At 40.5% G+C, this 25244-nt stretch overlaps 1 protein-coding gene across 15 annotated transcripts in view; it reads right to left on the reverse strand.

Moving 5' to 3' along the window:
- Positions 1 to 10876: 10876 nt before the first annotated feature.
- Positions 10877 to 25244, reverse strand: part of kmt2cb (lysine (K)-specific methyltransferase 2Cb) — a 64779-nt gene continuing 50411 nt past the window's right edge. For 10 of the 15 annotated variants that reach the window (XM_051953928.1, XM_022202923.2, XM_051953938.1 and 7 more), the window contains 22 exons: positions 25030 to 25141; positions 24768 to 24834; positions 24605 to 24665; positions 24244 to 24476; positions 21800 to 23434; positions 21375 to 21566; positions 20324 to 20488; positions 20086 to 20215; positions 19715 to 19862; positions 19437 to 19621; positions 18851 to 18987; positions 17789 to 18062; positions 17176 to 17315; positions 16359 to 16502; positions 15116 to 16232; positions 14877 to 15013; positions 14635 to 14777; positions 14319 to 14493; positions 14098 to 14214; positions 13941 to 14014; positions 12856 to 12964; positions 10877 to 12759 (listed from right to left, as the gene is read on the reverse strand). In XM_051953928.1, coding sequence (XP_051809888.1) covers positions 12667 to 12759; positions 12856 to 12964; positions 13941 to 14014; positions 14098 to 14214; positions 14319 to 14493; positions 14635 to 14777; positions 14877 to 15013; positions 15116 to 16232; positions 16359 to 16502; positions 17176 to 17315; positions 17789 to 18062; positions 18851 to 18987; positions 19437 to 19621; positions 19715 to 19862; positions 20086 to 20215; positions 20324 to 20488; positions 21375 to 21566; positions 21800 to 23434; positions 24244 to 24476; positions 24605 to 24665; positions 24768 to 24834; positions 25030 to 25141 — 5588 coding nt within the window. In that variant the 3' untranslated portion in view covers positions 10877 to 12666. The remainder of the gene's footprint in view (positions 12760 to 12855; positions 12965 to 13940; positions 14015 to 14097; positions 14215 to 14318; positions 14494 to 14634; positions 14778 to 14876; positions 15014 to 15115; positions 16233 to 16358; positions 16503 to 17175; positions 17316 to 17788; positions 18063 to 18850; positions 18988 to 19436; positions 19622 to 19714; positions 19863 to 20085; positions 20216 to 20323; positions 20489 to 21374; positions 21567 to 21799; positions 23435 to 24243; positions 24477 to 24604; positions 24666 to 24767; positions 24835 to 25029; positions 25142 to 25244) is intronic. The other 5 variants (XM_051953934.1, XM_051953940.1, XM_051953930.1 and 2 more) reach the window with 2 other exon arrangements.

The following is a 25244-nucleotide window of genomic DNA, read 5'->3' on the forward strand; positions in this document are numbered from 1 at the left end:
TTGTCTCCTGAGTTGTAGAAGAGCAAGCTTTGAGCAGTAAAATTTTCCTCTGGGAATAAATGATAATTTACTGATCGGTGCCGGTTTTAATGAACTTTATGTTCAACTTCAGAGTCAGATATAATGTGAGCAGTGAACCCCAAGAGTTGGTGGAGTTTATTTGTGTATGTTGACCAGAGAAGAGAGTTAGCATCCAGTGAATATTAGCTTTAATGTGAATTGGCGATGCTAACCAAGCTAGCTGACCAGTCCTGATTATCAGCTAAATGTAGCATCAAGCTAATGATGTTTGTGTTGTTTCCTGTCAGCAGCTGAAGTGTGTTGTGTTCCTGTAATCTGGTTCATTAAGTTCATAAAACTGTGGCTGGTTGACATTAATGTAAAGTTCAGGAAACTTAAATGTGATTAAAACAGTAACGTTAATGTTCTAGTTGCCAGTAATCAGCTTTAATGTGACACTAAAACAGACTCTGATAGCTTTAAATGACATCCGTTTCATTAATTTGTTCAAAATTTGTTGTTGTGATGTTGCTGCTGATTCATTAAAACCAGATGATCCGTGTTGAAGACACGTTTAGTTCTAGTATCAGAAGTACAAGAAGGAAAATGGAAGTTTAGTTCTGCAAAGATTTCAGGAATAGAATAACTAAATGAGTCTTTATGCCTCCAACTTTATTTTACAATAATGACATAATCACAGATAATAAAAATATAAATAGCAGAGAAAACCTGAGATAATAATTTCCTGAAAAGTCTATGAAGGACTGATTTACAGTAATAAATACATTTATAAATGGTGCTACTTTGGCTCTGAACCTTTATCTACCTGTGGTCGCTCTGTCTTCTGGAGTGAGTTGCTTGGTTATACGGCTCAAATAAAACTCCTTTAACTTAACATCTGTAAACAAAACAAAAACGTATCAACAAGATTTTCTGTTAGAGTTTGTGTTCTTCTAAGTTTAATTCCAAGATTTTAAATACTTTCATTTACTGCAAATGAATATCTCCTCCAGATGTCTCACTAATAATCATTTTCAGCCTTAAAACCCCACAAAACACCCCTCTATATTGGACCACACTTAGTATAGTCCAGTTCCCCCTTCTATAAATCTGCTTGGAATCTCCCACTTCCTGTTTGTCAAAGTGGCCTTCTACCTGGACAGATTTTGTTGGAGCTCATGCAACAAACATTTTGGGTAACTGCACTTTAATATGGATGGATGACACTGAATTAGAGTCTGTTTTAATGAGACTGAGTTCAGATGTGTAGCTCTGTCATTAAATAGTAAATTATTTCTCAGAATTCACAGAGAAAAGTCTGAAATGTTTGCTAGGTTAGCGTCCCACATGTTCTTTGGCTCAGGTAAAGCTAACTCTCTCCAACTTCTGGATCTCTTGAGTTGCTTGTTAAAATATCTTGCTAGAGGTGCTGAAGCTGAGAAAGTCTGAGATGTTTGTTCAAAATAAGCTCATTCTCAAGTCTTATCTGAACTGTCCTCTTTTGTTTGAACTTTCCCTAAGCTTAGGAGTAAATCACAGAGCAGCACATCTAGACTCAGTCTCATTTATGTAGAGATTAAACTTCAGTGTCATTCATTGATGTTAAAGTGCAGTTTTTCAAGTGTTTGTTGCACGTGCTCCCGACCAAACCAGCCCAGTTAGAAGACAATGTGAAGAGAAGCTCCAGAGGATGAATATCACACATTTACATTGGAAATAAATGCCCTTTAATAAGACATTGTCATGTAAAAGATGGATTTCCCTTTAATGACGTTCAAATCTTTGAGTGATTTGTTGATGTTGGTTTCTAAATGTTTTTGACACTCGGCCCCAAAGATTAAAACCTTTTACGGCTCACAAGCTGCAACAATTCACACATTATCAACTATCTTTCTGACTAAACTAAGATAAAAAGTGAAAAACTGCCTGATTCCTGCATCATGAATGTAAATCTTTTTGGTTTTTATCACAGTAAACTGAATATATTTGGGTTTATATTTTATTAACCAAAACAAATGAATTACTGAAGAAAATCAACAGATTAATGGACAAAGAAAATGTTTTCCCATATATATGGCTGAATTACTCCAACATTACAAAATACATCCAATTTAAATTCAGTTTTATTTATATAACGTCAGTTACAGGTCAAATTGTCTCAAGACACTGTATTTTTATATTTTTTGTCATATTTAAAATATGACAAAGTAAGAAATTTAAATCTCATGACTGATCTAATTTATTTTGGTTTTTAAGAGACTAATCAACAATTAAAATAACTTTCTCCACTAAAACTAATAAACATGAGGTCGAATAGAAGGAACAGTTTTAAATCCTGCAGTCCCACGACGACAAGAATAAAGTTTCTCCACAAAAGCTAAATCTGCTGGTGGAATCCATAAAAGTCCTAATAAATGATAATAAAGTGTGATACTAAAGGTTTGTGGTGCTAAAAATCTCAAATTAAAGATATCAAGTTGAACATCTGGGTGGAGGTTGATAAAAGTTGACCTTCCTTCATTTCTCTGGAGCTGACTCCATGGATTTTAGGGATGCTGGTTAAAGACCTGCTCTTCTCGTCATCTTCCTTCTAGTCGCTGTAAAAAGTTACTCCAGCCTCGCCGACTTCAACACCTCTTCATGACAAGTTTTTCTGCCTCCAACCTGGTGGAAACTCGAGAAACTCGGGAAAACTCGTCGAGACTCAGATTTTCGAAAAACTCATAGGGCGGGGGAAGGTGTGGTGGGCGGTGGGGGAGTAGAGGGGGGCAGTGGGGGGAGGTGGGGTGTAGAGGGGGGAGGCCACCACCCACCTCCCCTCCTACTCTCCGCCCTGACTCCACCCAGGCTCTGCCTTGGCTCCACCCATGTGGTCACTTGGAAACTACGATCTCAAAGGGACGACGAATTTATTTCTTTTTGTCTGATCTGTAGCTCAGTGAGTTAAGAATAGGCCTATGGAGCTGCAGGTTACCGGTTCAAGACCAGACCCTTCTTAAATTTTCTGAAAATCTTAGACAAAGAAAAGAAAGAAAACCACCAGTGGTGGATCTTGAACCTACTACCTTCTGCTTGGTAGTCTCTCTTCTTACCCCCTGAGCTACTCGCTCAGACATTAAATTTTACCTTTTTTTGCGCATTTATCATCGATTTTTGGCCATTTTCGAGTTTTTTTTAAATTTGAAACTCGACTCGACTGTTTTTCTCAGGAGGTTGGACTTTAGCCTTTGTGCTGGAGGGTTGAACCCTCAGTTCCAAGACTTTCCAAAGCCTCCAGACCTCCCGAGTCCTCAGGACCTGAGCTTTCACACAGTCTGAGGCCTGAAATGTTCTAAGTCCCACAGTAGATCTCTGTTAGATTTAACTTTCAGACAGTCCAAGGACTGATATCTTCTAAGTTTCTGAGTAGTTCACTGTTAGTTTGAACCTTTAGACAGTCTGAGGACTGAAGTTTTAAAAGTTTCTCAGTTCTCCTCTGTTAATTTGAACTTTCTGGTTAACAGAAGCCTTAAAACTTGTGACCATGAGTCTTGATTTCACATTTAGACCATCCATCTGAGTTCTTCTCAGACCTTCACCTGTGGGTTCTTTAGAAATCCTGAACAAACTTTGATTCTCTTCACTGAACAGTAAAGTTTGTGGGGATCAGAAGATAACATTAGTTTGATTGATGCCTTCAACTACTAGTAGACTTTATCTGGAAAGCAGTTTTATGAAATGAGCACTTAGTAAATCTGTCCACAATCAAAACAAGAACATAGAAAGAGGAAATGTTTGAAGAAACAACTTGATGTTTTCATTTCAGACTAGAAAACGCTTTAAGACCTTTATCTATTTTTGCTCTTTTTGATCATTTTATTGTCTCTTCTGTTTAATTTGATCTTCTAAAGTCTAACTGGTGTCTTTTCAAATGTTTTGTCTTTAGTTTGATTCTTCTTAAATGTTTAGTTTTGCTCTTTTCTCACCTTTTATTATTTTCTAATGTCTGATTTGATGTTGAAATGTTTTGTCTTTTTAATGTTTAATTGTTATTTTTTTTGTTTAACCGGCTTGTTTGAAAAATTTCCTTTTCTTTCCCAATGTTTAATTTTTTAAATAAATCTTAAAGGTTTTTCTTTTTAAATGTTTTATCACCTTTCCTTTTAATGTTTAATTTTCTTTTTAAATGCTTCATTGTATTTTCTGTTTAATTCCTTTGTAAAGTTTTATTGTCCTTAAGATTTAATTTTCTAATTAAACATTACATTTAATTTTTAACTGTTCTGTCTTTTTAAAGGTTTGATAATCTAAATGTTTTGAATTTTTAAATGTTTAATATTCTTGTGTTTTAAAATGTTTATCTAAAATATTTCATCTTTAATGTTTAATATTTTGGTTGAAAAAAATGTCTAATTTCATAATTACATGTTTTGTATCTTCTCTTTAATTATCTAATTAAATATTTTGTCTGTTTAATATAATTTAATTGTTTTTAATGTTTAATTTTCTTTTTAAGTTTTATTGTATTCAATGTTTCTTTTAATTGTTTTTTTTAATGTAGGTTATTTCTATAATCTTTTTTTCTGTCAGGATTTTAACCTCAACCATAAAAATTAAACAAACCCTTAAATCACAATAAAATACTTCTGTTATAATCATGAGTTAGTCAGTTATTCAACTTTATTTGTTTAGCACCTTTCACACAGATGACAAAACTAAACAAGCAAAGAGGAAAAAAAAACTATGCTAAAACTATTATTAAAATTGAAAAAATTTAAAAAAAAAAGATTAAACATAAAATATGTTGTGTCCATGGCATGGAGGGAGTTTATTGAAGTGTTCTTGGGCTCACACGGTAAATCATTTAATAGAAACACTTGATATTCAGTTTAAGGAAACTGCAGAGCGACAGAAGAACCAACAATATCTCCTGTTTTCTCCTTTACTGAGTCAATTCTCGTTGTACTTTCAGACCAAAGAACCACAGACTCTTCACAACTTGCTCAAACTCTTGGTACAGGACCTTACCACATGGGTCAAGAAGGTTTCCTTCTTATTTCTACTCTGAAGCTCACCTTCTCCTGCTCAAACTGCTGACAAATGTTTCTGCTGCTCCAAAGTCTGGTCTCCAGAACTTCCTAAAAACTTTCAAAGTCTCTTCTGCTGCATGTTGTTTGTAGAACTGTTACAGAAAACCTCACTAAACCACATGGAGGGGCCTCAAGATAGTCGTCCAAATGAAACCGTAAAAAACCAAACTAGCACAACCCAAACACTAAAATCTCCTGCAGCCTACCAGAGAACCTCTTTAAACAGAGTCTCAGGACAGGAACTCTTACCTTCTGGACAACCAATGTTGGTTCACAAACAAGAATACAGAATGTGTCTGACCAAAAACCTCTAAAGACTCACTACAGCCAAGATAAAGACACAGCTCAGCTGCACCAAATCAACTAATCACTGCACACATTAGCACCATGTGCTAACTGTGGCTAAAGAACCACATTTACCAAGACAACTATCCAGTATAAAGCCCTAAAACACACCAAGACACACGTTAAAGACGATTTTACTGCTGGGAGCTGCAAGCCAACACCTAAAGAACAAACTAAAGCAACACAGCCAAACCCAGTTCAGTGAAGAGAAGCAGAGGAAATGTTTGACTGCAGACATAAAGCAGGAAGACACTGAGCTGCTCAGGTGTTCCTGATGACACCAAGCAGTCACCTGGACAGCCAATCGGAACACAGCTTACTGGAAGTCCAGAGGGCTGGCTTAGTGAAGGAAATTTAGTTTAAAGTTGAAGCAGAAAGTTAACAAAGAAAGTTGAAAACCACCTTCTGATACCTGAAATCTCTGAGTTTTCACACAAAGAACGTCTGAACATGTCAAACTGGTTTCATAGTTGAACCTTCACTGTAAAAATGTCATAGTATGGTGTGTTGCTCAAAAAACATTACAACCTGCTGTCTTGGGTCACTGAGGAGTGAAAGGAAAACAGGACAAACGCTGGTTTCAAGGGGGTTAGGAGGCTTTTTATTTGAAAGAGTAAGTTTACAACAACACAACATGTGAGCAGAAAAATCACAAAGTCTGTCCTTAGTTCAGCTGAAAATATTAGTTTTTGTATTTTTTATTGACCAAACTTTTCAGGAAGTAGATGAAGATAATTAAAGCTCTCATGTAGAAATCCAACTTATTTTGGATACTTGTGGAGAGTTTAATCTTTGAGTTTTTAAAGCTGTTGAACTTTTAGAGTCACATGGATTGTTTTGATATTTAATAACCAAGTCCTGAAATCAAATTGCAGTTGGGGATTTCTGTCATTGAGTCTGGACTAAACAAATAACCGCAGCATAAATCTCAAACATCATTATGAGGAGTCTGGATTGAGGTTTCTCACTTGATAATGATCAAAACATGACATTTAGGTTTGTTTAAAGGAATATTCCACCTTAAATCTTTGACCGTTGACCTAAAAGCTTGGTTTCAGGAAGTATTCCACCTACAAGGTCCTCGCACATCCACCTTAAAGGAACATTCCACCAGAAATCTCTGGACATGCACCTAAAATGTTGGTTTAACCGAGTATTCCATCCAAAATCCTCAAAGAGACCTGAGGGGCTGGTTAAAAGGAACATTCCACCAAAAGCCTAAACTAGGGCAGTATGTGTAGCAGTGACAGCAGAAAGAGGTCCTCTCTGGGTGGAAGAACTATGTCCGAGTGGCAGCTCCCTTTCTGCTCTTACCTTACTCACTAAACTCAAATACCATGGAGGACTGGAGTAGTTGACGTTTCCTGCTGCAAAATTCGCTTTTTCAGCTTTCTTCCATGACTGATCACTCCTGACCCGGATTTTATTGACGTTTTTGACCCTTTTTCTGAGCTTTGACCAATCCGAGAACATGAAGTACATCATCGGCATCATTGGCGTAACCAATGGAGGGAAAACCACCCTCACCAACCGCCTGATCAAGAACCTGCCCAACTGCTGTGAGGTCCATCAGGATGACTTCTTTAAGAACCACAACACAAGAACATCTACTCTCTGTGAAAGATTATTGAGAGCAGCTTTTTGTGATTTCTATGCAGAACACTATGATGTTTGCTGAGCTGTGAATTATTAAATGGCTTAAGAATATGGAATATTGCCACTGTTTATTATTGTTCTCAGATTTATTGATAAATGCATACAGTGTTGCTTATTGTAATTTATTGTATTTGATATGGAATATTGTTACTGTTTATTATTGTTCTCAGGTTTACTATTAAATGTATAGAGTGCTGCTTACTTATTTTATTGTATTTTAAAATTTACATTATTGCACTGAACATTTCAGATTATTTACCACAGATCAAGGGTACATATTATTGTTCACTGTGTATTGGGTAATACTCATTTTGATTTAGACTGATTAGCTGTACCAGCCCTACCAAAAAGCTTCACCAAAAAGTAAAGTTTTAAGCCTAATCTTGAAAGTAGAGCACGTGTCTGCCTACTGAACCCAAACTGGGGGCTGATTCTACAGCAGAGGAGCCCAGTGGCTGAAGTTTCTGCCTCTCAATCTTTCTCTGGAAGCTTTAGGAACCACAAGGAAGCCTGCAGTCTGAGAGATAAGTGCTCTGTTGAGATAGTACGGTACAATAGGGTTTTTTCAGTGTTTTATAAGTGCACACAGAGCCACTCCAAGGATGGCAAAAAAGCAACAATAAGACCAACAGATAATCTGTCCTGTGCCATTTACAGCAAGGTCTTTGTCTTAATCCATATGTGAGGTAGAGCGGGCAGATTTGAAGGCAAAATATACCCTGGACAACTCTCATTCAGCGAATCTGGCACGTGAGTTGTGATATACAAAACGTTATTTAGGATCTGGCATTATTTTTAAGCGAGGAGTGTGTTGAGGCTGTCCCTGATGTTGCTGTGTCTTATCTACACAACAATTCAAAAAGGGTGATTTCATTTTTGACCTTATTAAAATGGAGAGAGCTACTGCCAAGCCCTCTGTTATTTATTACAAGCTTACACTTTCTGTAGGTGCAGGGGTTACAGTAATTACAATAACAACTGAAAATAACAATAAAATAATCATAAATCTGTTTAGAAAGCATTTGTATACCACCTTTAAAAGCAAAGTCTCTTCAAGGGCAGCAAGGATTGGAGTAATATGGTGTCTTCTTTCGGTTCATGTTAAAAGCTTGCAGGCAGCATTTTAAATTCACTGCAGCCTTTGGATGTTTTGCTCGCTGATACTGAAATAAAATGCATCACAATAGCCAAGTCTGGAGGAGATGAAAGCATGGAGGACCTTTTCTCAGTCTGCAGCAGAGAGGGATGTCCTGATCTTGGTTAGCCATCTCAGTCAGACAAAGTAAGATTGGTCCCCTGAGCATCAAAAAACACCTCAAAGTCAAAAATGACCGCTAGGTTGTGGGCCTATTTACGGACATGATTTGATAAGAGACCTTAAATAGAAGAGAGACTGTTAATGCTGTTTGAGTTGGGGCCAGAAGCAATAATTACGGAGTCATTCAGCAGCAGGAAATTCTTGGACATCCAGTTTTTAATTTCAGAAAGGCTGGACATAATGTAGCAGACATCAGTGGTACCAGCCAGGCTTCAACAGGGCATATAAGTGGGTGACATGTAGCAATGGAAATCATGTCTGTGCATGATATGCCTCAGGGGCAGCATGTATATAGTGAACAGGAGGGGCCCTCATGGAAGAGAAGAGCACAGGAGGAGGAGGAGTCATCTGTAATATAAGAGCGGTTTGGCAGATAGGAAATGAACCAATCCAAAGCCTCATCAATACGCAGAAGATACACATGTAGGCAAAGGGCAATACAACACGATGAACCCAACACAGAGCTGTGAGTGAACTGAGAAAGGAAGGAGTGGAATTATTTTTCTGACAACCCATTCCAGGAGTTGCTCCACAGATCCTGGTGACTGACGGTGCTCACTTTTGAATCGTTTCATTGAGAATCTCAAACTTAGCGTAATAAAATATCTTCACATAGCAATTTTGATTGACTGCAGTTGTGTATTTTTTGCGTGAAGTGTGCAAAGTGTAGCTAGTAAAGTTCAGCGTTCTTCCACATGGCCACACCTTTGGCACAAACGAAGTATTGGGCCTCAGTGATCCCCCTCCGTCAAATGTACACCACCGGTCAAATGTTTGGACACACCTTCTCATTCAATGTTTTTAATTGTTTTCAACATTGTATATTAACACTGAAGACATCAAAACTGTAAAAGAATACATAAAGAATTATGTTGTAAACAGAAAGTGTTCAACTTCAATCTAAAATGTGGAAAATAATACAAATAAACAAAAATCTTTGAATGAGGTGTGTCCAGATTTTGGACTGTAGTGTGTTTGTACGCTTTCACATCCATATAACCTTCAAATACACGGTGCAGAACACACAGGACACTCCATGTTCATTCAGGTAGACAGGATTTTGTCCAAAGTCTCAGATTTACCAGTACTCTCATGATAACATAGATACAAGCTGTGTCAGAGGTGGTCATTTAATTAAATGCAATATACAACGTGTAATCTTGACTGAAATAATAAACATCAGCTGGTTCCTGTTACTTAAAGTACAGAATATAAATGCTGTCTTTTTCCAGCAGCATCAGAAATATCTCGAGGCAGCGGTATTTTTAGTCACAGTCAAATCTGCACCGAGACTCCCAGGAGTGATTCATCGAGGGCCAGCACACAGAACAGACGGCTGAAAAAAAATCATCTGAATTGCACCCAAAATGACCATTTATTTTAGCACCCAGAGGTCCCAGGTCCCATGAGGATCCTGAGGAATGTTGAGATGATTGAAGACATGAAAAAGAAAAATGATCCCCTACACCAAAATGTTTTTTTTTCTTCCTTTTTTTAAATATTAGCTTATCCCTTGTGAAATACTGAATGCTTAAATCGGATCTGGCCTAAAAATGCACAGGTGGTCTAAAATAAGTGGGTTAATTCATTATTGAAATTGCTGCGCTGAGTTTCTATCAATCAGTTTGAAATAATAATCCGATTTCTCAGAAGTCAGTGCAGTATATGCAAATTTGAATAAGTCGTCTGTGACAAACTTCGTATATTTGGGTTTGTTGGGCCAAACACACAATATCTAAAAACATGGTGTTCCAACATTTAATTAGATTTAAGAGATGAAGTGGTTGAATGAAAATAGCCAATAAGGAAAATTATGAAGATGTCCTTTGGGTTAAATTTGTCATTTTTAATAACACAAAGGCTGTTCATTCCCCCACATGGCATTGTCAGAAATCCAGCATTTTTTTTAATTTTTTTTTTTTAGAATTGCAGCATTTGTTTATTGTTTGTTGATGATCAGAAATCACAGTGCCATAGATTATGGCCATTTACTATAGATGTACCCACAAATAAAAGGACATTGCACTGAGCACAGGCGTGTGTTATGCATGTGTACGTTATGTACGGATGCCGAATCACGTGAACTAAATATGTAGCGGGTGGCGGGAATTGACGGGACTCGGAAACACCCCCACAATTTAATCAGTCGTTGCTTGTATCCTTTGTGACGGGTAAGTCCCGAGAAGTCTGCAGAGGTCCATTTGTAGTAGGATCACAATCATGTCGTTGCCAGAAGGCAGCTGATGCAGCGTTCACTTGTAGTCATGGTTACAGTGACACCATGCTGCTCCAGGAATCTTTAACAAACCCTTGGATCCAGACTATAAGTCGTATCACTGCCAAAATCTAATCAACTGGTCATTGTGTCATTTCTGACCTTCCCTGAAAATTTCATCCAAATCCGTTTGTCCATTTTTGAGTAATGTTGCACACAGACGGAATGAAAGATAACTCCACTTGGCAGAGTAATAACACATACACAACCTGCTAACATGTAAAATAGTTTATTTTTGTAAATGTTTCTAAATTCAATTCCACAAACTCCAAACCTCATACTCTGTACACTTCAAAAGGCATTTTCCAAAAAAAAAAAGAACAAAAAACAAAACAAAAAAACGAAAGAAAAGGAGAAAAAAAAATTTGACTACTTTACACGACCAAGAAAATGTAGCACAAACACACTGGCAGGATGATGTAATATCATACAAGAGAAGAAAAATATCCAAGAAACAATTTTGTTACAACCATTCATTGAGAAAATATATACAATTGAGTCTTCGGAAAGTTAAAAAAATACATGCCATATACATTACAAGTTCTAAGACTGTCTCCAAAATTTTACAGTCGACTTGAAATTGTGCACGCAAAAACTCTTCTGTTTCTAAGCATGTGACTTGTGAAGTGTCAGTATAAGAAATATTTCTGATTAAGCAGAATGCCATTTCCGTCCAAAAAGGTAGAACGACCTACAGTTCCCCGTAACGGTTCTTTCTGTCACACACCGGTTCGTCTAAGCCGCAGCATCGTTAGACGTTCGCACCTTATTTTAGAAGTAACGTAAAAACAAAAACAGGTAAATACATGTTGCTGTTTCCATTCGATAAAAAGTTAAAAAGTTGTTTTTGGGTTTCAAAACCTAATTCACAGTTCTTTAAAATCAAACCTGATTAACAGCAAACAGATCACAACGATCTCTCACTCTTTGAAGAGTCTTTTTTTTTTTCTTTTTTTTTGATTCTGTAACTGATAACTCGTTACGTTAGTCAACAAAAATATTTCTTTTTTGAGTGGTCAAAGTATGTAAGTCACAAAACACTACGCTACAATACCTTACTTTTAATACAACAAAAATACTTTGTGAATTATTGTGGTTATATTACAAATTCTGTACAGAATAATCATAATATATACTCTCAAACTGAAATAACGTCCATCTTAAATAAATTTCAATGACAAACAGAACAAAAACAATTTAAAAACACACAAACATCAAGAAGGTTAAGGTAGTATTTGGTCGGTTATTCCTATAGTTTTCTTTATGTACATTTATACAAAAGTAACAGCATGTCTTCTTCAATCTTCAAAAACAATAGCAATCTAGCCTTCTTTAACTCAATCTCGTCATTTTGAGAATAAAATTCATTCACTCAGTAATAAATACAAAACCTCTCGAATTCCACACAAATCACATGACAGAGACCTATGATAAAACTGACTCATGGAATCAAGTATTTAAAAGTTTGTGTGTGTGTGTGTGTGTGTGTGTGTATGTTTTTTGTTTATTTTCTTTTTTTAGTGCAAGTTAATATTCCCTTCGCGGTATTCATTGCTGTACATTCCTCATTCAGTGATGTCTACATTTAGTCATACGGTATACATTAACAGTATGAAACAAAAGGGCCTGCCCTTAGTAAGCAATAAGGCCGCACCCCGCACAGTGCTTTCTCATTCGCTGGTGGATTCCGCACCCCATGTACACCAAACAAACACGCAGATACATACAGACAGACGGAGGCGCTGCCAACAGCAGAGCCCCTCACATATGGCACAAGTCACATCCTGCTACTGTGTTACATTTCCCTTCCTCCACCCGTGTTTTTTATTCCTTGATCTTGATGAACCAACGTGTGGATTCATTCATTTCTCCGAGGGTTCAGGCCTTCTGCTCATTCATGAAATGACTTTAGTGTAAAGTTTTTTTTGTTTGTTTTTTTTGATCTCCGTGCAGAGATCACAGCATCCGCACAACGTAGCAAAGGAATGCATTTGTCGTTTTGCTCAGTTAATCCACTTCCTGCATTCAGGAGCTCCACAGTGGCAAGCGATCTTTTGCTGGCCCTCAACAGTGTCAAACTGATAGTCGAAACACAGCTGGAAAACAAGAAAGAAAAAGCCGATTCTCAGCATCTCATTTACGCTCATGCACTTGTATAGGAGCAAAGACTAATCACAGAAAAAAATACCCACCTCCTCTCCTTTATCAATTCTGCGAATGCAGCTGATGATGATTTTGTAACCCCGTTCAAATGTGACCACCTCAGCAACACAGTTAGGGGCACAAGAGTGATTGATATATCTGGAGAACAAAACAAAAATGACTACAAAATACTGAGCATTGCTGACATGTAACTAGCTGCATGCTGCTCTGACTGCAAATCCTCCACAACCCAACCCTTGATACAAAGTGAAGGATAATGACGCTGCAAATAGATAATAAAAACCCTTTTAAGCTTTTCTTTCTTATAGCAAGTGATTTGATTTATATAAAGAGAAAAGAAAAATTCTAAGTGCACCTTTGATTTTAAAAAAATCTCATTAATGGTCACATATTTATACAAATTCAAATTAAACAGAGGCCTGGTTTTTGAAATGACTTGCCAAGTGGTTTCAATTTGTGGTTTCACAAACAAAACAAAACGGGGCTCCATCTTACAACACACCATCGAGTTCTTGTAACACATAACAGCTTTGTGCATCTTCAGAGCTGCACAAGCCCATTAGTAATACACACTGCATACACCACAAATCACACAAACTGTCTATAAACTGGATCAGCTGGCTGATTTTGTGAAAAGTGTTTTTCATTTATTACATCTGTTCGGCCACCATCTTTTGTATTAATTTAACAAAATACAGAAAAAGACTCTCATGCCTGCAGCAGCCATGAAAACCCACGCTGATCACTTGCAAAATAAGCTAAATCTAACACAGACAAGCTGCCCACGCTCACATGCGGGGTCATGGTCTGTAGTGCTATGTTGGGAGACTAACAATGGTAAGACAGATGCAGAGACACCGTGTTCTGCTTCTACGGCTGCGTTTTCCCCAGCTGGCTGAAAAGCGGTTGTGAAACTGAAAAGTACTCCTCAGGTGCTTGAACAAACTGGAAGAGTTTTGCATGTTGAATCAGATTTGACCAAAAATGAAGACACATTAACAGAACGCACTGAGAAAATTTAAAGAACAAAAATGTAATCGAGGACAAAATTACTTTATGTTCTTATTTACAGGTTTAGGGAAATGTTCAAAGGATTTGTGGAGTCTCACAGTACCTTGCGAGCCCTCCAGTCCGAGTGGCATCAACAACGTGCTCGCTGTCGATGCGGAACATGAACACTGGCCGGTTCTGTGAGGGGAAGAGGGAAAATTGCACACCGTTAGCTTTAGCAAAATCAACCAACTCAAGAAGGTGTAAAAACGGATATATACCTGAGATCTATAGATCTTCTCCTTCTGGATGGCGACCTCATTTCGGAGGATGGTTCCATTGTACTCAATCACCATTGTTTGTTTTTCAATGTCTCGAGCAGCAAACAGCCCCAGGCCCTGTGGAAGCAAACGAAGCTTCCAATTCTTACTACCGGTGACAGGATCCAAAATAATTTGTTTAATTCTATCAGAATTAATATTTAAATATCTAGTTGGCTCACCTGGATGCGGGAGCGGGCCAGGTAGACGTTGGCTCTCCACTCACTCTTCATCCAGCGGTACTGGGAGGACCTGGGATGGACTACTGGAGGCTTATTATGGGGAGCAGCACCTTCTCCTTGGGCCACATTCTGGTTAGACCTGGCACTGCTGCTGGACACAGCCTGTGGTTGTGGCCTGTTTATTAAGAGACGGAAGTCATTAAAAAGAACCAAATCATGAAAAAACATTGCACTGAAATAACCCATCTGACCTGTTTTACTCTGAGACAATAAATACACACAAAGGAAATTAAATGTCAGCTTCAATCTAAGTTACCTTATCACCAGGGAGATGCAGGTAGAGCTTGTTCTTGGCTGTGCACGGGCACTACCGGCTGGATTGAACACGAGAGGCAACTCCACAAGGGGGTTGCGTCCGTAACGGAACGAGTACCTGTCACAAGCCTCCACTCCTGGGAGCTGGAGTAGAAAAGCACAGAGATGCAGAACATAATTTAGAGATCTGTTCATATTTTTAGCTCTCATACCTCAATCAAATCATCCAAAGCGGTTACAAACCGATTCTGAGATCTTGGTAACTGCAGGGACTGTAAGCCCAAACAGATCCTCTCCTTTCAGGTAGACAGGAAAGAGCTTCAGAGTGCCGGATTCGGCTCTTTTCTCGGCAACAGGACCTAGCACCTTATCCCACACTCCTAGTCGCAGCGAGACAAGCAAAACCAGATGGTTAAAAGCTGTGCAATAAAAATTCGGGAAGACAATAATCCTGTTTCTGTGAGCAGACACTGAGGGCTAACCTTTAGCAGAGGTGTCGGTCAGTACCACGTCCTGGTAGCCCTGTTCGATGACTCTGATTGTAAACTCTGGTAGCCCCTCTCTGTCTTCAACAGAGCAGACGTAGCGGCAACGGCGGTTGCCATGGCGCATGCTCCAGTAGATGCGGCAAGCCTCATAGCCAACTGGAAAGATGGCTGTCGGGGAATGGAAGGCTGCCATTTGCAGGGGGGTGAGTTGGCCTATTGCATGCAACACCAGACTGCCCACTCGAAACGTATAGCCCAGCTCAGGCTGCCGCACAGCTGTGGCTATCTGACGCACTTCATCTCTTTGGACATAGACTCGTCGGAACACGGCGAAACAACGCAGCTCATGCTCCAGTGCTTGTCCTGCCGTTCCTCGGGGCCTATGCGCGTGACATAGCATGGTCTTGTCCTTGAAGAAGGTGCACTGAGCCTGCAGAGCACAGGTGAAATGGTAGACGTTGGTGCAGCGCAGACGGTGGCAGCCGCTGGTGGCTCCAGTCTGCTGGCAGTAGGCGCAGCGTACCGTTTGGCCACGACGCAGCGCGAGCTCCACGTTGATGAGGGCTCCAGCCTGCGTCTCATATACCTCAGTGGACCACAGGGCGCAGTTTAGATGAACCCATACATCGAGATCCAGATTAAGCAACCTGGCAGGACCATCGGTGATTCCGTCTCCAAACTGGTGGCAGAAACAGCAGCGTCTGTGGTCTTGGAGGGAAGCTGGGGGGCGCAGGGAGGCCCCAAGTTTCTTTAGGAGCTCATCAATTTTGTCCTCATCTGGGAGCTGGGAATTCCCTCTTGGCACGACCACCTGAACGGTCCACTTCCTCCAGCGCAGTCCTTTCTGTCTCTTTCCCTGGTGCCAGCCATCGTGGGACCTCGGCCGGGCCTTCAGCTTCACTGTCACTTTGAGGGCATCAGATTTCATTTCCATTTTGGGCGTCTCGCCTGCCATAGGGAACGGGATGGGAGGAGTAGATGGGGGAGACTGCTTGGGCTGAAGCTGGGCCAGGCAATGAACATCCAGAGAGGACATGTTGTTACTGTACTGGTGCTGAATTTTAGACAGGCTCTCTGTCTGCTCAGAGGCCGGCAGAAGGGACACCGATTCCTGAAAAGATGAGACAAGACCCGTGACATCCAGAAAAAAAATAAAAAAATAGAAATAGAAATATCATATTGGCAGCATGCTATTTACGTAATGCGTTTCTTCTGCAGGGATCGCTTTGGTACGAACCTTAGTTTCTGTGGTTGATCTGGATTGCAATGGAGAAGACGAACAGTAGAGAAGGAAGCAGCTGTGACTGCAGAAGACGAGGTCTTCTTCACATTTCATATGGCCTTCAGACTCCTGATGAGAGAAGGTCCAAGTGTTGACAGGCTGAATGAGGAACGAGGTTTTACATCAAAGTCTGCCGTGAACTGCTTAAGCTCAACTAATTATAAAAGAAGTTATGAAATGAACATCAAAAACATAAAATATTTAAATAACCAAAATACTCTAAGACTGAAGTCAGAGAGCATGCTGTTTAACCCGCTAATTGATCTAAAATGGATTTAACTCCAGCAGGCAGGATTTACATAATCAGAGGATATATGCAGCATTACAGTAGCGCTGTGTGTGGATGAATAGAAAGACGTGTGTGGTCCTTTAGGCTGAAAGCAGATAATGTCATATATCCTCTAAAGTCAGGTCTGGGCATCCACAGCTCATCTACTACCCCACAGGGAAAGCAATAATAATATGAAAATAAAAAGGTGGCTGAGTGGTTCAGCAGAGAGGACTTGAACTGGTATTATGCCTACGTTTAAGCATGTTATACTGCATTTGGATGTAAAGGGTTTTGGTCATTATCTGAGAAAGAACACTGACTGTTCATTAGCTGCTGCTGTGATCTCTGGCTAAAAAACTGGGAAGCAGCACATCCTCTGTCTATTAATTCTTACCGCATGGCTAAAACGGTCTCCAAATCCCACTTTCAGTATCCAAGTGTTTCACCTGAAGGTACTACGGTGCAGCTATTCAAAGTATTAGAGCCTAATTAATTAGGTACCTTCATGTGGGCAGGGAGGTCTTTTACAGCTTTCTGTACTACATTTCCCAGCACCACCACCTTACAGTGGCAGCACCACTGAGGTTTACATCCAGGACTGGCAGGGGTCTTGTGGTCAGGTCCTCGGGCCACAGCTGCGCCTAAAGCAATGAAAATGTTTTCAAAAATGCTACACCTTTTAAAATGCATTACGTAATAGTAAGTCTACATGTGTTTGATGCTTAACTTTGAGTGAATCAACATTAGATAGGAAAGTAAGACACCCTATTACACAACAAGGCAAAAATCGTTCACTCTATTTCATTAGCTGAGAGAATCAGAGGAATAACAAGATCCCATGTCAGCATCTGGGCTACATGCTGCCCTCAGTCCCAGATAAATAAAAATGTACGAGACATTATGTCCATTTGCAAATACTGTTAAGAAAACTAATTGCTCCTGTGGCTGTTTAAGGGGAAACAATTACATTCTGAAATTGCATTGCTGCGTCGTGCTTTTTCACAGGGACTAATTATGTTTAGCTTAAATCAGACATGACATTTAAATTACAGGCTGTATTACAGTACCTGGGGGAATCAGTGATGCTCTTGTTTAATTTAGTTTTATCTCTCACCTGGGCTGTTGGGATGGAAACGGAAATGATGTGCTTGCTGCTGTTGCATCATTCCACCGGGCCTAATCATCTGTCCCGGCCGCCCATGAAGCCCCCCACTGTCTCCTTGTCCGTGGAATAGCATGGGAGGCCGAGGCTCCATGCCGTGGGGGCCCATCCTTGGACCGCTGAGCATAGACAGCGGCCCCCTGTCTGGGGTGCTGCTGACCTCATAGCTGCTGGGGATCTTCACACCTAGAAGGTCTGAAATGGCTGCCACTACACCTGTGATGTTCTGGGGTGAGAAAAAAGAAACACGCACAGGTTGGTGGGTGGATACAGCGTTTCAACAATGCCTTTATCATTTGAATATTTGCAGTTTTCTCAAAATATATCATTGGATTACATGCTGGGCTGACTCTTAATGTCAGAAAACAAGCTCCGACGTAACCTCAGATCATGTTATTCTCTAAATAAAATGTTTATTTTAGAGAGGAAAAGGCAGAACCTGTACATGACAGAACTATTGGTAAATAATAACACTGCGAGGCCTATTGTCTCCACAGTCAACTGCTGTTCTCAAACAATTGTTAATATTAAGGTTAGAGTCCTGAACTACTCCTCAGACTCAACATTATTAAGATGATACAACTTAAGTCAGCCTCTCTGTAACAATGACAACTTGCACAACTTATATTAGAAGTAGTTAAGTTCATTCCGAAGCATTAGAAACTGAACTGACCAGACAATGAATAAGACGGATAAGTAGAACACTCCAAGTAAACATGCAGTTTTCAATGTCTGACATTATGTAAGAATTGACAAGATCAACAATTTCTTAAACAAAAAACTTAATTCAAGTATTACCAGAAAACACTGTCATTTCTTTAATTAGATTCTGATGAATGAAAACAAACATAACCTATAAAAATATTTGTAAAGGTGATATAGTTTTCATTCAATTGCTGACTGATTAGTCAGATTTTTACTATTTTGCATGTTATGGAGAGATAAAACTAAAAAAAAGCAAGACTAAAGTCGATGTTGAATTTCTTTGAAACTAAATAATTTCGGTATTCTCACCTCAGCTGCAGCTGGTCTCAGCGTGATAGCTACAGAAACCAGCCCTTGTTTGGAATCATTAGACATGGGGCCAAAGGGGGAGCCAAAGAACATCGAAGAAGGTTCGGTCTTGATATCCTGCAGTTTAATCTCTGACCCTAGAGAATAAAAAAGAAGTATATTCTTTAAAGTTGTCACAGTGTTAATCTTTGAATATATTACAGGACGAACACAGAAAAGTGATCTGCACATGCTTTTACACATAGCACAACCGAGAATACATGTAAATGTGGACACATTCTGGACATATGTTCTAGTAAACCTGATAGTGACCTTCAGTAAGAAAAAGAGCACCTTGGTGTTCGACTGAGCAACAGTAAAACAATTTTGAGCAAGAAGGGGAAGGATGTGGGCGTAATCCAGTACATATATTATATACACAAGCATCCAGCTTTGTGTTGTGGCGCATGCATAGTCACTGTGTACAGATGAAGTTTCTCCAGTTTTAGACTGTACGTGAATCATGTGGATTGAGGAAAATGACCAAATACACATCACATGGACCCTGACAGATATGCGGATGTGACTGTAGGGAGTGGGTGTTTACCTTTCCCATCAGGTGCTGGAAGCATGGGGAGGACAGGAGACAGGCAGGGGGATGGCGGCTCTTCCTTCACCAGAGACAGATCTGGGTAGCGGCTGATCTCCATGCCAACTACGCTTTCAGGAGAAGATGATGGTACAAAACTGTCAGGTGTGTCCCTGTCCTTGCAAGGCTCCTGTCCTCTGTTACTGTTAAGAAAGAAACACAGAATTAACCACCACGGTCAAAACAAAAATAAATTAGAACATGAAGCACATGAAGTATTGTTACTTTTCCATTACCTGAGCTCCTCCTGGTTGTTGTGAGGAGGAGTGGGAAGGGAGGCTGGAACATCCACAGTTTTAGGTCCCTGAGCAATAGCTCGGGCGAGAAGATCTTCCTCAGTCCTAAATGGGACGTGTAGCGGCTTTGGGACCAGGCCTTTGGAGACTGCAGAGAAACAGTGTCAACATGTATGCAGACACTAAGATTACTCTAGATAATGGCAATAGTTATTATATGATTTCTGCTATTTTCCTGAAAATGTTTTATGGTAGCACAATAGGGTAGGACGAAAAAACAACACATTTTTTAGGGAAGTCTATGTGGAAGACATAATTCTTTCCAAGTCTTCAAAACAGTAACATAAAAATACAGCCTCTGGAGTGCTTACCCATGGCAGCAGCTTTGCTGGCCAGCTCTTCTGTTGTGGCAAATCCGTTGATCATTTTCTGTCGGTTCACAGGTGGTGGGGTGGGAGGAAGAGACGCTGGCGGCGTTGGCGGATTACTCAAGTTACTCTGCTGTGGGAGTTAGAAGCAACGCAATGTCAGCACACGATGCTGCAGACATACTTAACACACAACCCTCGGTGTACTTTGTTTCCCCTTAGCAAGGCATCCAGATCTCACCTTGTAAGCCAGTTGGGAGTAATAGTCAGAGACGCCATCAAGTGAGGCACTGCCAAAAGTACCGGACAAGAGGTTCTCGCCATTAAGCTGCCCGCTGCCATACGGAGCAAAATGGGCAAAGTTGACCCCAATCAGTGGTTCCATTAGGGGCAGCAGGGAGAGTTGCTGTGTCAGGAGAGAAAACAACCAGGTGTAATGTCAGGAGAGATGTCAAAACAGGACTGTTGTTGCACAAACCACTGCCACTACAACAACTCAAACTTCCCAATGCATGCATGTTCATCTTCATAATAATGAAGTTGCATTTTCAGTGTTTTTTCAAAATCAAATAAATCCTTCATCAAAATGTTTTTCATTTAAAAAAGAAGCTGCTTTTAAGCATTAGTTGTCTATATGTTGCCTCTTGTGAAACATTAAAAAAAAAAAACCTTGGATGTTGTTTGACCTTCCTTAATGACCTTGAGTTTGGAGTGAGAACTGAAAAAATGTTTAAGAAGTTTAATCTCAGGTCCAGCTGTCTTCCTTGTAGCAGACTGCAGATCAAGGTGGGTAAAGTGATATCTTCCAGCTCAAGGCCACACAGTCATCATAATTTCTGACTTAACCAAATCCATGTTGTACTTGTCAGAAACTACCATGTTAAGTTCAAGCTCATTCAGGCTTTGCTAAGCTGCGTTAAACACAACGATCTGGTGATACTGTACTGTATTTCTCATTAGTTAGTCGGCTTCATAAAGTTGAAATGAATAAGCCTCAATCAACATGGGACTTGCAATATAAGTACAAATCTCTTGAATAATAACAGCTTCTAATACCTGGGTGTGCAACTGTCATCCTGCAAGTACGTAATTACAGTAATAAGCTTATGATATGTGAAATTAGTGTCTGCGCACTCAGCAGAGACAATTTTCTTTTCTGCCAGTAATTAATACTGTGGAATTTGGAATAAAGCAGTCTGATTTTAAGCTACAATCTTTCTTTGTTTCTTAAAGACATGTAGCTAATATTGATTGTATGAGGAGCAGATGACAGGACGTAAAATTAACCTTACCTGTTTTATTTGGGTCATTACAGTGTCAGGGCCGGGGTGCATCAGTTGTCTCTCATCCCCTTCCTTCTTTCTCTTCTTGTAGCGAGAGGCAGGTTTGTCTCCTCCTTTTGGTGCCCTCTTATTCCTCCCTTTCTTCTTCTCCTGCTCAGGAAGCAGAGGTCCAGGAAAGTCAGTGGTGCCATCTGAGTATGCCTGGAGATAATAAAAGGATGTTGTTACCTAAAACCGCATGCAAAGTTAAAATTATTTGAGCTGCGTTATTACTTGAAGTTATACATTTCCAAACACATAACTATGACTCATACCAATTCAACTATGATGCGCCTCCCATCTGAATAACTCTGAATCACTTAGCCTGTGCATGACTCACTATATTGTTCACCCCCTCAGTGCTCTATAACTGTATGACTAAAGCAAACACTGACCCCATTGCTGTCCATGGAGGTTTGCCGCAGCAGGGTTTTGCAGTCAGTGGTCTCCTCCTCTTCTGGGCGCAGGATTTCTTCTGACCTCTGTTGGGACAATCCAGGTGGAGGTGTACTCTTGTTCTTCAGGAGGTGTTTCAGGAGTTCATTGCCAGCCTCCCCCTTGTTGGGACTTTGCCCGGGAGGGAAGGGTGACACACTCCCTTTATTACCCTCTTCCTTCACAGAGCTTATTTCTGAGCCAGTGGACCCCTCTCTTGGCCCATGACACTCACTGGCATCAGTCTGCTCCAGTTTGATGTTGTTGAGGATCCTTTCATGCTCCTGAGCTTGGGTTCTTGATGAGTCTAATGACAGACCAGGTTGTCCAGATTGTCCTCCAGAAAGCTGTCTCTCAAGCTCTGAGTGACTGGGGGTGGAAGATAAGGGGGACCTTGACAAGTCCTGGTCTCCAAAGAGATGGGTGTTTCTGGTTGGGGTTGAGGAGGTGTCTGAGACACATGGTGTGAGTGGGGCTGTGAGGTCTGAGTGTGGCGTTGAAGGCGTCTTGACTGAATCTGCGTCATCATCTTTTTTCTTTTTGCGGTTTCTCTTCTTTTTCCCTTTCTCATCTGGGATGATGTTGGAGTAGAGCTGAATAAGAGATTGACCTGAGCCTGGAAAATTAGATGGTAGAGGTGTCGCTGTTTCAAATGGTGGACCCTCGCCTGGCATCTGAAGCATCATTCCTGGTCCACTGAACTGACGAGGCCTGGGTTGACCGTGAGGAAAGTTAGGTCCTTGTAGGGCAACATTATCAGGCCCTAAACCTGGACCCATCTCTGGTGGCATCATCCCATTGCCCATCATGGCCCTCCTTTCACCTTGCATGAATGTTCCAGGCGGGGAGCCCATACCAGGCTGCATGCCCTGCTGCTGGGGGAACATTGGTCCAAGTTGTTGCTGTTGTTGCAGGTGGGGCCTTTGAGGCTGCATGAAATCCTGTGGCAATTCTGCATTAAAAAATGGCATCTGAGAGAGTGGTGCCATGTTCCCATCTGGCCCCATCATCCCTTGCTGCTCCATTTCCATGCGATGTTTTAGGGCTCTCTGACGTTCAACTTCCTGCATGAGCTGCACCCGCTGTCTCTCCTGCTGCTCCCTGAGCCTCTCCCTCCTCTCACGCTCCTGGAAGCCTTCACTGAAAGGGTTGTTGTCATCAAACTTCACACCACCTGCCTGCATGGGTTTTACACCGCCTGGTGGAGCGGGTGGTGCCTGAGGCTCCACAGGCATTTGAGGGTGCTGAGGTATGCTTCCCATTGGCATAGGTAGAGGCTGGCCTGAATTTCCCACAGGTACCTGAGGGGGCATTATAGGTGGCATTCCTGGTCCACCCATGGGCATAGAAGCACCAGGATGCCAGCCAGGCGGGGGGTTGGGCATGCGTGGAGGTGCATTTGGCTGGCCAGGATGAAGCGGCATCTGCATCATGGGGTTCATAGGAGGCTGGACCATCGGTGGCCCACTGGGCACCATGGCAGCAGGGCCGGGCACTGGGTGCATCCCAGGCATGATCGGCGTCATGTTGTTTTGCTGCTGTTTCACTCGGTACTCCTCTATAAGCTCAGCGTGCTCCTTCTGCTGCTTGCGGATCTGAATGAAGACAAAGGTAAATAAAAAAACGACAATTGTAAAATAATTATGTACAGCTTGCAACATGTTTTATCAACTTTAAAAGATAAGCTTATGAGCAAGCAGGTTTCCTCGAGGGATGACGACGAATGATTTCACGTTCAAATATAAACTGAAGAATTAAACTTCATCGTGCAAGTTGGAAAGTGAAGAGCATTTTTTCAGCAGTGAACATTTATGAAGCCAAAGTAGGTTGACAGCTGCAGCGGAGATTGAAGCAACCTCTGTGTTTTGAATTCTCCTGTTTGTTTGGATATTATTTTCTCATATGTTTGTGAAGAAAACAGTTACTTTGGTGTATACCCCATACGAAGACTAAGTCTAAATAAATTAGACTAATATTTAATACTAATTAGGTCTACTGTAAAGATAAAATATGGTCAGCACTTCTAAGCCTGACAACTTAACAATGCAAAAAGAATCTAAAGTAATAAAAATGATGGACAGAGAAATAAGTCTTTCTATAGGCATGTATATGGTTTGATCTTACTCTTACACTCATGACAGTGATTCTTTTTTAGTTACATAACACTGATTCATGTAAGTTTTTCCATCCTCATTTAGACCCTATTTCAACACAACATGTTGTCCTTATCAAGGTTCTCATTAGGCTGGCTGGAGGTCCAAATAGCTGTTATCAGGCCATCTCTACTGTAAACATCAAAATCCAGCTCACAGGACCAATGAAAGGACAATACGTGGGGGAGACACTGTAAGGAGTAGGGGTGAGATAGAATTCCACAGTGGAGCTTGACAGGCTGAGCATTTACCTGCTCCAGTTGTTTCTGCACTACACCCTGCTGCTCTGTGACATGTTTGAGCTGCTCAGCATCCTCCTCAGGGAACTCTCTCCCTGCCTTCTTAGCCGTTCTCTGCTTGGCAGACAGTGCTTTCTTAGACTTCCTGTGAGCTCCGATCTTCTCTTCCAGAAACTTCTGCTGCATTTGAAGTAGTTGCTGAGTCTCCTGGAGCCACTCCTCATACTGAGCCCTCTGAGCATTGTCTAAAAGAAGAAAAGATCTTTTATTTGCGATCTCGACAGTATAAAAAACAAACATCTTTATATTTCTAAGCTTAGCAGACTTTTAACCAAAAAACTGAAAATGCATAGAAATTTTTTAGAGAACTTACTGACAAATCCTGGTCCAAAGTTTGGAGGATTCGGTCTTGCTACTTGTGTCAACTTGCCATCCTGATAACAAGGGAAACATGGATGTTATTATATATTTGCAAACATTACATTTAGCATTATATAGTTCTAAGACAATATCTAAGAAGATTAGCAGACAATTACCTGTCCAACAACCTGAGGAGGAACTGGTGTGCTTTCTGGACAAGGTGTTACAGGCGCTGGAGGAAACCTGTGACACAGCAACAGCATGGCAATGTAAATATAAGCATTACAGTAGCAGTTTTCATTTATAGTGGCACAGTATCTAAATGACTCGGTCACTAGGTGAGTATTACCAACACAATGCATATAATTCCACTACAAACACTGCATTTTCTACTCAAGCAAGAAAACGCATTGACAAGGCACAAAATGTACTTTTTACCTGTTCATGACCATTGGACTCATTCCCATGTTGTTCTGAACCATGACTTTGTTGATGCCTTTTAGGGCAACCATTTTGGCTTTCATGATTGGGTCAGTGATGGCATCAAAATCTGCAAATGACAAACACCGCACTGTCAGAAATAATCGATATGTTTAAAAAAAAAAAGTGATGATCTCGAGCACTAAACAATTTTATCACTTAAAAGAAGTGGC

Source organism: Acanthochromis polyacanthus, chromosome 9 (assembly GCF_021347895.1).
Source record: "Acanthochromis polyacanthus isolate Apoly-LR-REF ecotype Palm Island chromosome 9, KAUST_Apoly_ChrSc, whole genome shotgun sequence".
Lineage (NCBI taxonomy): Eukaryota > Metazoa > Chordata > Actinopteri > Pomacentridae > Acanthochromis > Acanthochromis polyacanthus.